Source organism: Oncorhynchus clarkii, chromosome 12 (assembly GCF_045791955.1).
Source record: "Oncorhynchus clarkii lewisi isolate Uvic-CL-2024 chromosome 12, UVic_Ocla_1.0, whole genome shotgun sequence".
Classification (NCBI taxonomy): domain Eukaryota; kingdom Metazoa; phylum Chordata; class Actinopteri; order Salmoniformes; family Salmonidae; genus Oncorhynchus; species Oncorhynchus clarkii.
The window spans coordinates 66,385,841-66,397,534 of NC_092158.1; the positions used below are offsets into that span (position 1 = coordinate 66,385,841).

An 11,694-nucleotide genomic window follows, 5' to 3' on the forward strand; every position below is an offset into this window, starting at 1 on the left:
TGCACCAATCGGAGCCTGCTGTGCCTCGGCCGAACAGAGTCAGGCAGATACTCAATAGAACCATGTTTCTTTTTATATCATTTAAGTGTAGCAGACTTTCGAAATGATTAACAACCAATTATTTTAATCTTGATTCGATATGATACCTACATTGCTAAAGTTGTCCATCTTCTATAATAATGATGAAGTAGCTTTGTGGTGAAGCAGGCTGCATGGTTCAGGCTTTCGCTGCCCTTTATAAATCCAACTTTTCAGTGGTTGATTCTTAATTATGCTATTATAAAATTAATAAGAATGTTTTTTGCCCAGCAAGATAACAGTTTTCATACATGTATTTGCAGAGAATTGCATTGGAGCAATGCATTTCATGAGGTCAGACAGCAGTTATTCAGCAAGCAATATTGAATATGAAACACAAAAAAAAAACAGTAGCCTATTTATACAATGGTGCAGGGCTTCATCTTAGTAAATGAGGGCCATGGTCAATATTGTGGACATTGCTCACCACATATTTTAGATTCTGTGTAGGGTTAACCAGAAACTTGTTTCAATAGGCGAGGAACAGCGATCATATTTTGCTCACACGTTAAGTCTGTGGTGACTTTCTTTTAATCGGGTAGATCAATCTGAAGCATGACTGTTCAGTGTTAATATGGCACATTTTTTATAATTAAACACATTCCATTGACAGAGTGACTGGTAGTTAACTGGTAGTGTTGAATGAAGGCTGAAGCCGACCCGCCTCTAAAATCGAGAGTAGAGGGCGGTGGTATTGTCTTCACTTTTCCTTTTCTCTCATGCGGTTCATTCTTATTACATTGATTCGGTAAATTCAAACTTTTTACAATTTGGACATTTCTAGTTGATAAAAGAGTATGTGCCCTAGATTAACCTTTATTGGGCGCTTACCAAGACGACGAAAATGATGACGATGATGTGTGAGTTTGGCCTGATGTGAATGAGTAAGAAAGTCTGATATATAGACTCATATGATGATGCTGTTGCTGATGATGCTGATGGTGATGTGATGATGACGAAGACGTTAATTGGAGATGTAGGTTTCTGATTATGCAGCTTTTATATTAATATTAAGTATTTATCTTATGAAACTTTGCAACAACGAACTGATAATGGCATTGATAGAATAACATTGTATGCCTATCAACAAATGAACTATAGAAATGTTTATTAATTTAACAATTGAAAAAGAGCAACAGATTTTCAAATAGATGAATCAATAAATGAATAATAGGCATACATAAATAAATAACCTTGTTAAATAAATAAATACAGATTTAATATAGCTATTTGACGTTCCACATTAGATGATTGTAGAAGAGTAGGCTTTTAAAATCAAGCACAATCGTAAAACACAATTGTAAAAAAGTTCTGCAAGTTCAAATTTATGTTCTGTTGGCCCACAGAAGGCTATCAGAGTTGTGTTCCAGAATGAACTGTAGGCTGTACAGGAGCTCTTTTCGAACCACTTCCCAGGCGCAGTAACTGAAATTCTGTGAAAATACAAATGAACTGTTAGGGCAATGTAGGGTAATATTGTCCAATGTAGAGATATGATCAAAAAATGGTATATTTGTGTTTAACCTATAGTCTACCTTTTCTTTTAGGACTGCTGCAATGTTCCCAAAGTACGTCTTCAGTCCTTCTGTCCTGATGAGATAATCACTTGTATCCACACTGCCCATCATCTGCCAGAAAGAAAAAGGCAGGCGATGAATAATAATAAAAATGCCACAATACCACAATTAAACGGTTAACCTATCTGTGTTGGCATAGTAACTCACACATTTGCTCTCTTCAATCTGGCGGTATACAATATTCTGAAAATTCTCCAACTTCTGTTGGTCCCACTTAGTAGGCAGGTCGTCAGCTCCAAACAATGTGTCGATGTTCTTCAATGTCTCATAAATAGCCATAGCACCACTGCTGCTCAACTGAAACGGACAACAACAATAATTTCAAATAACATTTCATGCTGTAAAGAACATTGGATGTACTCGCTTGCCCTTACCTGTGGCGCACCGGAGGTTGCAAATGCGGTGGCTGGGAATGCCACGAAGACATTCTCCTGCAGGCACTCCAGAGGAAAATTACCCCCCTGAAAGTTAGAGAAAACACCGCAATCACGTTGTGCTATTCAGTTAAACATTGTTGGATAATACTTCTCAAGACAAAAGTAATTTAATAAATGTACCATGTCTCTCAGTAGGTTGTGGGTTATTCGCACCAGCTGTCCTTGTAGCTGGCAAGGCATGGGCATTGAGCAAACTTGCGCGAGGCAGAGGAAGGCGCTCATCCAAGTGACAGTCTGAAGTGTCATTCTTATTGTAGTTAGATGATCTGTAGCAGATGATCATTGTTAGTCGAATATAATCCTGAAAATAATTAATTATTTGTATCCTGAATCAATTATCAAATGATAGCATATTGTTGACTCACCTGTTGCCAGTAAATTTCAATTTTCCTCCAGTGAGAATGTGGTTTGTGTTCTGATCCCATATCTGCGGGTGAATTTAAATAGTGAGGCTTGAAAGGATGTACAAAAAGTGAAAGGGTGTTTCGCTAAATTAGGAGTTAAAATGAATGAATTTGGGAAACTTTTGCCTAGTGAACCGCAAGACCGGATTTCTCTTTTCGTGTGCTCCACTTCTCTCTCAGCATGTTTCGAGTGTTCCTTCATGGGAGGCAGGTTGAAAGAAAGTAACTCATAGCTGGTCTTGTGAGAGCTCAAACGTTTCTAAGACAGGTAGAACAACGACCCCTTAACTTCACAATGAATGCAATAGTCCTCTTCATGTCTTTATTTTACTAGGAAAGTCAGTTAAGAACATATTGAACAAATAAACTAATGTAAAATATTATAAAAAGTAACACAATAAAATAACGATGCTGTAGACAGGGGGTACCAAGTCAATGTCTGGGGGTAATTTGTTCATGTAGGTAGGGGTAAAGTTACTATGCACAGATAATAAAGAGCGAGTGACAGCAGTGTAAAAACAAATGGGGGGGGTTGTCACCACGCGGCCATTTTATTAATTGTTCAGCAGTCTTATGGCTTGGGGGTAGAAGCTGTTAATGAGCCTTTTGGTCCTAGACTAGGAGCTCAAGTACAGTACCGCGTTCAGTGCAGTAGCAGAGATCACAGTCCATGACTTGGGTGTCTGAAGTCTTTGACCATTTTTTGGGCTTTCCTCTGACACCGCCTAGTACATAGGTCCTGGATGGCAGGAAGCTTGGTTCCGGCGATGTACTGGACCGTGCGTACTACCCTTACGGCCAGATGCAGAGCAGTTGCCATACCAGGAAGTGATGCAAGCGGTCAGGATGATCTCTGCTGTATAACTTTTTGAGGATCTGGGGACCCATGCCAATTATTTTCATTCTCCCGATGGGGATAATGGCCACTGTATGGAAAGGAGAGACTTACACGATATGATAATGCTCTCCCTTTTGCTCTACGACTCCCACAAGTGTCAAAGGACTTGTCTGATGTCGGTACCATCAATGTGCCAACTTCTGTTCGTAGGTCAAAACCGTTTGGACTACAAACTAATGTGAACCCACTGTGGAACGGGGAGATTCTCGTTTTGCTCTAAACTCCCCATTAATGTCACAGAACTCATCTGAAGGTAACCAGTGCTGGTAAAAAAAATGGAAGTATGGAGAGAGTTTTGTGCCTACCCCAAAAAAATATTTCCTGAGCGTTGTTTTTTTTAACAAGAAAGCTAAAACTGGTTTTGAGAAATGTTTGAAAATTAATTACAAATGTAAAACTGAAATAACACATTTACATAAGTATTAAGACCCTTTACTCAGTAAGTTGTTGAAGCACCTTTGGCACCGAGTACAGCTTAGAGTCTTCATGGGTATGACGCTACAGGCTTGGCACACCTGTATTTGGGGAGTTTCTCCCATTTTTCTCTGCAGTACCTCTCAAGATCTGTCAAGTTGGATGGGTAGCGTCGCTGCACAGCTATTTTCAGGTCTCTCCAGAGATGTTCAATATGTTCAAGTCCAGGCTCTGGCTGGGCAATTCAAGGACATTCAGAGACTTGTCCTGAAGCCACTCCTGTGTTGTCTTGGCTGTGTGGTTAGGGTCATTGTCCTGCTGGAAGGTGAACCTTCGCCCCAGTCCGAGGTCCTGAGCTCTCTGGAGCAGGTTTTCATAAAGGATCTCTATGTACTTTGCTCTGTTCATCATTCCCTCAATCCTGACTAGTCTCCTAGTCCCTGCTGCTGAAAAACAACCCCACCATGTGATGCTGCCACCACCATGCTTCACCGTAGGGATGGTGCCAGGTTTCCTCCGGAAGTGATGCTTGGCATTCAGGCCAAGAGTTCAAACTTGGTTTCATCAGATCATATCATCTTGTTTCTCATGTTCTTACTCCAATACGTGCCTCTTGGCGAACTCCAAGCGGATTGTCATGTGCCTTTTACTGGGGAGTGGCTTCTGTCTGGCCACTCTACCATAAAGGCCTGATTGGTGGGGTGCTGCAGATATGGTTGTCCTTCTGGAAGGTTCTTCCATCTCCAAAGAGGAACTCTGGAGGTCTGTCAGAGTGTCATGGTGACATTTAAGTTCTTGGTCACCTTCATAACCAAGGGCTTTCTCTCCCGATTGCTCAGTTTGGCCGGGCGGCCAGCTCTAGGAAATGTCTTGGTATTTCTGTTTTTATTTTTAATACATTTGCAAAAATGTCTAAAAACTTGTTTTCACTTTGTCATTGTGGGGTGTTATTTGTAGATCAATGATGGTTGATTTTTAGAATAAGGTGTAATGTAACAAAGGTGTAATGTAACAATATATGGAAAAAGTCAAGGGGTCTGAATACTTTCCGAATTCACTGTATCAAACAACCTGACAATGATCCACATCATATGGGTAGAATCGAGGCCTTTCCCTGTCATGAAATACAAAGCAGTTTCCCTCTTGGTTCTCATTGGCGAAGACTGAACTCAAGTTAGGGGTCATGTCAGACTCTCCTATACCACTTTGCCCAACATGTTATACCCCAGAGGTTGTAAATACACCCTTTTTAAGTTGATATAACTTGCATTATTACTATAGGGCTGTGAAAACCATAGCCTAAAGGCGTCAGACTGAGCATTTGTCACTGGAAATTGCTGATGACATTGAACATAGTTTGGGATTAGGGTATTTCATTCATGTCAGTCTCTCTATTCTGCCCTGGAATTGCATTCCCATGCAAAACTAGACAGATAGCTAACAACTAAATCTTCAATAAAACTCCAAAGGCGTGACTTTTCTGGATTTAATATGTTGAAAACGTTTAAATACAACGCACATGCCAAGGTACCATGTGTCTGGCATGATGCCAAACTAGACAGCCAATTACCATATGAGTTGCAACTAGCCAACTCGTTCATTACTCTAATAATGTGCAAACACCTATGTACAATAACAAAGCATATTACACTAGAAACAGTAAGAAAACTACAGTATTGTATTTTTACAATTCGTTTAATGAAGCACGAGCAAACTAATACAGCTGACGGCATACATGAAAGGCAAGGCAATTTGTGTGAGTAAATGCAACCAACTAACATTGCAAGCAATTCTATCAATAATAATATTATCATCACTAGCAATATGCTTGAATCTAATTTACAAATAAATATTTTCTGGTGCTGAAGCGTAACAAGAAATAACTGCACAGAAAGAACAGCACCGTAGCGTTGCTTTTAGCTGCATCTCTCTGCGTGCAGAACGACGACTCTATTCTACTTTCTGTTTCCGTACAGTCTAAGTACCAGAAAGCTCCAATAGGAGGCGACAAACACCATGGGACACAATGAAAATCAGTTTTAACCACCGTAATAAAATAATATGTTACCTTCTAACAGGATGGCAGCACACTCCCCGCCTGGTATAAAGAAATTGTGCCGTTATGAAATAAAACATGTATCAAGAAACAAATAATGTCCTTTTATAAAAATGTATATTTTGTCTCTAGGATGCTTCAGAAAGAAGAACAACAATCTCTGAGATTGGTCTCAGAAACACGTTAGCAGCCTCTTGCTTGACAATTTTTTGTTCTACTTTCCTAACCTTTTTGTCAGTCATTTCTGTGCACCTGACTGTCTTTCAATAAGACAACATCTCCCACTTTTACATTTGTCTTTTCTGCGTCTCTGCAGCGTTGTCAGGTACTCCTGTCTCCATCTTTTCCAAAAGGTGTCAGCGATACACTGGACTTGTTCCACTGTTTTCCATTAAGGTCGTTCATGCTGAAGTATCCAGAAGGGGCTCAGGAAGTGCTGGTCTCTTGTGTCAGTTACATTGAGGGTGTGAGAATGGCAGGCATGTCAGGGTCGGTTAACATTGACGTGAGTGGTCTCGCATTGATTATTTCCATAAGAGTGCTCAAGACCTCATGTGTGAGATGAGTGGAGCCCGTCTGAAACAGCATAGCATTTGGCAACCCCAATGAGTCTCTCCCAAGAACAACCCATTTGAGACGAGTGTGGGGGATTAAATATTTAAGTACATCCCTTGTCTGAGAGGTATTTAGTCAGTTCTGAGTCATTTCTGTCGATTCCCAGTTCCTTGCAGGCACCTATGAAGTTTGAACCTCAATCAGAGCATAGCACTTTTGCTGGACCACGGGATAGACAAAAAACGCCTTAGTGCACTGATGAATCTGGATGTGGACATGGATTCGATGAGCTCAATATGGACAGCTCTAGTAGACATACATGGAAAGAGTACCACCCAGCGCTTGGAGTCTGCACTACCACCTCTTTTATTTTTTTAATTTCACCTTTATTTAACCAGATAGGCCAGTTGAGAACAAGTTCTCCTTTCCAAATGCGACCTGGCCTGACCTCTAGTGCTACGAGTTATGACATTCCATGGTCCAAACACATCAACTCCAACGCTGGTGAATGGTGGTTCAGATGTGAGTCTGTCTGTAAGTCAGCCTTGTTTTGGTCAAGTATCCTCCCTCTAACTTTGCGGCAGGTGACACACTTGTGGATGATACCAGAGACAAGACGTTTGCTCCCAATAATCCAGAAGCCTGCTGCTCGAATAGCTCCATCTGAAAAATGACGGCAGTGGTGAGCCACTTGCTTGTGATAATGTCTTACCAGCAGAGCGGCAACATGATGTGATGATGAGAGGATGTTTTCCGTCTTGTGACAATGTAAGCAGAGAATAAGCAGCCTCCCACCCTCAGCAATCCATCCTCATCATTCACTGGGTTCAGCTTTTTGAGTGTACATTATTTTAGGAACTCTTTTCATTTTTAAAGCCATTTGAATTCCTTTTTGAAGGATTCATGTTGCACACAGTGAATGATTGCTGTTTTGGCTTGTGACAACTCACTTGTACTGCATGGTTTACTGCAGTCATGCCAGCCTCTGCAGTTGGTGTCGTCCGCACCTTCATGGAAGGATCTGGCAACATGAATGAGTCGTGCTGTGGCTTGATTGAGAGCTTTCCAGCTTGAGAACCTCTCAAAGCGATGAGGGCCGAGTTGAGCTTCAGAAATCTTAGTGGCAAAGGCAGTGACGTCTGCTTGAATCTTTGCATCTGTGTGAGGCTCTACAAGGTCAAAATTGATTGTCTCAGACTCACTTGAGTTTGTTTGGGTCAGGAAAGGTGGACATGAGAACGAACTGGTGTGCTTTAAGAGCACAGCTAGTATGGGCCTGGTTGCATGGTCTGCTGGACTGCTGTTGGTGTTTACATAACACCACTGGATGGGTAGAATTCCTGATGTGAGTTACCCTATTGGCAACATACACATAGAATCTTTTGGTGACATTGTGGATGTAACCGAGAACTATCTTACTGTTTGTGTAAAACTCTGATCAGTTCATAGCCTCACACAGTTCTAGGCGTGGGATAGTGTTGGCCGGCTGAGGGGCCAATTTTGATTTCCCCACAATAAATCCAACATGGCATTGACCTTTCAGAGTCAATAACTCTCAGGTAGGCTACCACTCCTATGGCTACTGTAGAGGCATCCGAGAAGATGTGCAGCTCTCTTCTTTGAGTGGTAGACTAGGAGACTGGGGTGTTCATCCTGTACTCAGTTATGTTTTCTATCTGGGTTGTTGTCTTCATACCAGAGAAACCTTAAGTAATCTCTGTGATCCTCACGTACACCAAAACAGTAAATCATTTGTTACACATCTGCCGTTAGTGCAATACAATCATTGCGGAAGCGCATTAGGACGCCCAAGAGTGTGTTGTTTAAGTCTGGACCACTGTGCAGAACGTTGTTAAGTGACACTCGTTGACGCTTAGCACTGGAGTCAAACACTACTCTTGTATGTTCAGGCTTTTGTGGATAGTGAACACCAAATATGGACAGATACCAGTGTTCTTTGTCTCCCTCTAGTGGTGGAGAAGGTTTGACTTGGTCGTTATCAGCATCTTTTGCATGAAGAATAAAATTACGTTTCATGTCCGGCTTTTTGTCAAAAGTCCTGCGAAGTGATGTGAGACGGTGGCCTATCATCTGGCATCATGTCGCAGTCTATCAGAGTAGGGAGAGTGAGCTGCATGTGTCCGTCTATAGACTCCACCATGAAGTTGACGGCTCTCCTGCCTGAAGTCTCTGTTACCCCAGAACATGTCTTCATGGAATATGGAGCAGAGTTGTCATTGATGTTGAAGAGATTCAAAAACGCTGTCTTGGCCAGAGATTTGTTGCTCTGTTTTATCAAGCACTACATGAATATTGACGACTCTCTCTATTGTCCCAGCTGGATAAGATTTGACTAGGCATATTATTGACTAAAATAAATGTTGATTTGTTTAACACTTTTTTGGTTACTACATGATTCCATATGTGTTATTTCAAAGTTGTGATGTCTTCACTATTATTTCACAATGTAGAATATAGTAAAAAATAAAGAAAACCACTTAAAGAATATATAAAGAAAGAGAATTGTAGCCCTAGGAAGAATAAATAAAGACAATTGTGTAATGTACTGTAGTCTCCACGAACTATCAAATGCGTTATGTAGACAATAGTAAAGGCCTACTGTTGGCTACATGAGAAAAGGGTCTTTCTGACTCCAAATACACCAGTCTCCTAAAGAATTAAGAGAAAACAAGCATAGGAAAGGGTTTTGGCATTAATAAAAAAAAAAAAAACTATGTAAGGCTTCTATTATATTATAATTATTTTGGTGACAACCTGGTTGATTAACAATATTTGGTGTTATCACGTTTGGTTTTTTATATAAGTATATATGGGACAACAAAAAGGCAGTTGCTCATCAAGCATTGCTCAAATAACTTTGAAAAGATTGTTACAAAGTTTGACACCCGAAAAAGTTTGTTCCAATGAATGAACTTGCACAATAATGTGTCTTTTCCTACGTATTAACTAGCACAAAAATGCGTATTTTTCACACAAATTAAGCCACACAAAAACCCACAAAAATACTTGAAATATGCTAAATTATTTTCGTACATATTTGCACGAAATGAGTGTGAGATTGTGTTGCAACACAACAAACCAATGTACAAACGTGTTTTACACCATTGGTAAAAAAAAAAATGCGATTATTTCAATACATCTTCAACATGTAGGTAAAACTAGAATTGTGATATCATGGATTATCCTTCCTTGCATCTATAGTTCTGTGACAGTGGGGTTTTTTTTCAACCCCATCTCTCAGATATTTACAAAAAGCATCGACATAAAAACGGCACTTGGCAATTCCAAGTTTCAAATGTGAGTTATGGCATTGAAATGCGTCCTATTTGTGGTGATCTACAACTTTTTCTGGGATTAATTTAGCCTCTATTCGAGGACATTTGATATTGGACCCACCTTCTCTTTCAAGACCGTGTTCAGCTTGTTGAAATATGTTTTCAGAGTAACCGACCCTCCATCTCCAGAGGATTCCCAAACACCACCCACGACCTGGAGACAATATAAAATGCTGGTGAGGGCATGCATTTTGTCTTATGAGACGGTTATGAAAATATTAGAATATGTTTTGGTGTGTTTGAAGTGTTTAAATTATTTAAATATCAATGCCCACGATTGTCTGCCCCAAAATACACTGAGTGTACACCACATAAGTAACACATTCATAACATTGAGTTTCACCCCGTTTTACCCTCAAAACGGCCTAAATACGTCAGGGCATGTGTTCAACGGCGAGACTGGCCCATGTTGACTCCAATACTTCCCACAGTTGGCTGGATGTCCTTTGGGTGGTGGACCATTCTTCATACACAAAGGAAACTGCTGACCTTGAGAAAGCCAGCAGCGTTGCAGTTCTTGATACATTCGAACTGGTGCGCCTGGCACCAACATCCATTCTCCCGTGAAAGACACTTACATCTTTTGTCTTGCCCATTCACCCTCTGAATTGCAAACATACACAATCCATGTCTCAATGGTCTCAAGGCTTAAAAATCCTTCTTTAACCTGTCTCCGCCCCTTCCTATACACCAATAGGAGTGGATCTAACAAGTGAGGGATCATTGCTTTCACCTGGATTCAGCTGGAAAGTCTCTGTCATGGAAAGAGCCGGTGTTCCTAATGTTTTGTACAATCAGCGTATAACCTACAGCCTACACAAGAGGGATCATACTTACACATAACTCTAAGTTTTGAACTTGACGATATATGACGTTTTGGAACATGTTAAGTTTTGTTCTGTTCCACGTGACTGGCGTCAGACTGTTGTTATATAATTGGTCCACATATCGCATAGCCTCTAATGCAACCACAGAGACGTCCTCACCCTGGATAAAATAAAACAGGGTTTTAGGTTTTAGGCAATGGCTAAACTTCCAATTTACCATACTGTACTTTAGTGATACCTAACTTTAGGCTATCAATATACTGAAGTGTATCCTACCTCTGTGTTCTTGTAAAGATCCCCTGGAAACATTTGTTCGAAGTTTTCTTCTGCACACATAAGTGGAAAGAGTCCACCCTGAAATAGAATTCATATCAATATCAAGAAGTAAACTATATTGTGCTAATAACCTTAAATTAAACATTGTGGTACAGAAAGTGAACGCATTGCTTAAAAATAAAATGTGCTATAATAAAAAAATTGATATTTGAATATCATTGCGAATTTTGCTCATCAATTTGTGCACATCAAATAGCGGACTGGTGCAGTTTAAATTCCTCACCATATCTGAGAGCAGGTCTATGCTCACATCGTTCAGCTTCCCCAACCTAAACTGCGTCCACCTGCAAGGTTTTGATGCTGCTGTGCCTTGGCAGAACAGAGTCAGGCAAATGCTCAACCATTTCAATACAGCCATGTTTCTTTAATACGAATTTGAACGGAACAGCTATTATAAATGTTTAACGACGGATTATCTTAATCTTGATTGATATGATACTTAGACTGTTGAAGTTGCCCATTTTATATAACCCAAGTATCGCTACGTAAAGGTATCAAAATCCCTTTGTGGTGAAGAAGGGTTTCATGGTTCAGACTTTCGCTTCCCTTTATAAGCCCCAATTTTAGGGGGTAATTCTTAATTATGCTATTGTAAAACTAATCAAGAAAATGTTTGCCTATCAAGTTAAAATGTTTCATATAATAGAGAATTGCACTGTAGCAATGCATTTCATGCTAACATATTCAGTAGGTGTTAAAATGTAGGCCATATTGAATATTAAAAACCATGGCTGATTTGTTATTTCTATAATACAA

General features: G+C 40.2%; 2 protein-coding genes across 2 annotated transcripts in view; both read right to left on the reverse strand.

Annotated features, from left to right (window-relative positions):
* Nucleotides 1-11,296, reverse strand: part of LOC139422150 (interferon a3-like) — a 36,279-nt gene extending 24,983 nt beyond the window's left edge. Inside the window, exons 1-4 of the mRNA XM_071173303.1 lie at nt 11,162-11,296; nt 10,879-10,956; nt 10,613-10,762; nt 9,837-9,929 (exon numbers count right to left, since the gene is read on the reverse strand). Of these exons, the coding sequence (XP_071029404.1) occupies nt 9,837-9,929; nt 10,613-10,762; nt 10,879-10,956; nt 11,162-11,296 (456 nt within the window). The remainder of the gene's footprint in view (nt 1-9,836; nt 9,930-10,612; nt 10,763-10,878; nt 10,957-11,161) is intronic.
* Nucleotides 1,404-2,338, reverse strand: LOC139422149 (interferon alpha-7-like). Its single transcript, XM_071173302.1, has 5 exons — nt 2,213-2,338; nt 2,030-2,116; nt 1,803-1,952; nt 1,614-1,706; nt 1,404-1,511 (listed from the first exon to the last, which is right to left on the reverse strand). The coding sequence occupies exons 1-5, from the start codon at nt 2,336-2,338 to the stop codon at nt 1,404-1,406; spliced, it is 564 nt and encodes a 187-aa protein (XP_071029403.1).
* Nucleotides 11,297-11,694: the final 398 nt, after the last annotated feature.

Excerpts from the sequence above, each read along its gene's own strand:
- LOC139422149 (XM_071173302.1), bottom strand. The coding sequence starts at position 2,338 with ATGACACTTCAGACTGTCACTTGGATGAGCGCCTTCCTCTGCCTCGCG. Across the intron at positions 1,953-2,029 it reads CAACCTCCGGTGCGCCACAG|TTGAGCAGCAGTGGTGCTAT; the intron begins GTAAGGGCAAGC and ends TGTCCGTTTCAG. Across the intron at positions 1,707-1,802 it reads AGATTGAAGAGAGCAAATGT|ATGATGGGCAGTGTGGATAC; the intron begins GTGAGTTACTAT and ends TCTTTCTGGCAG.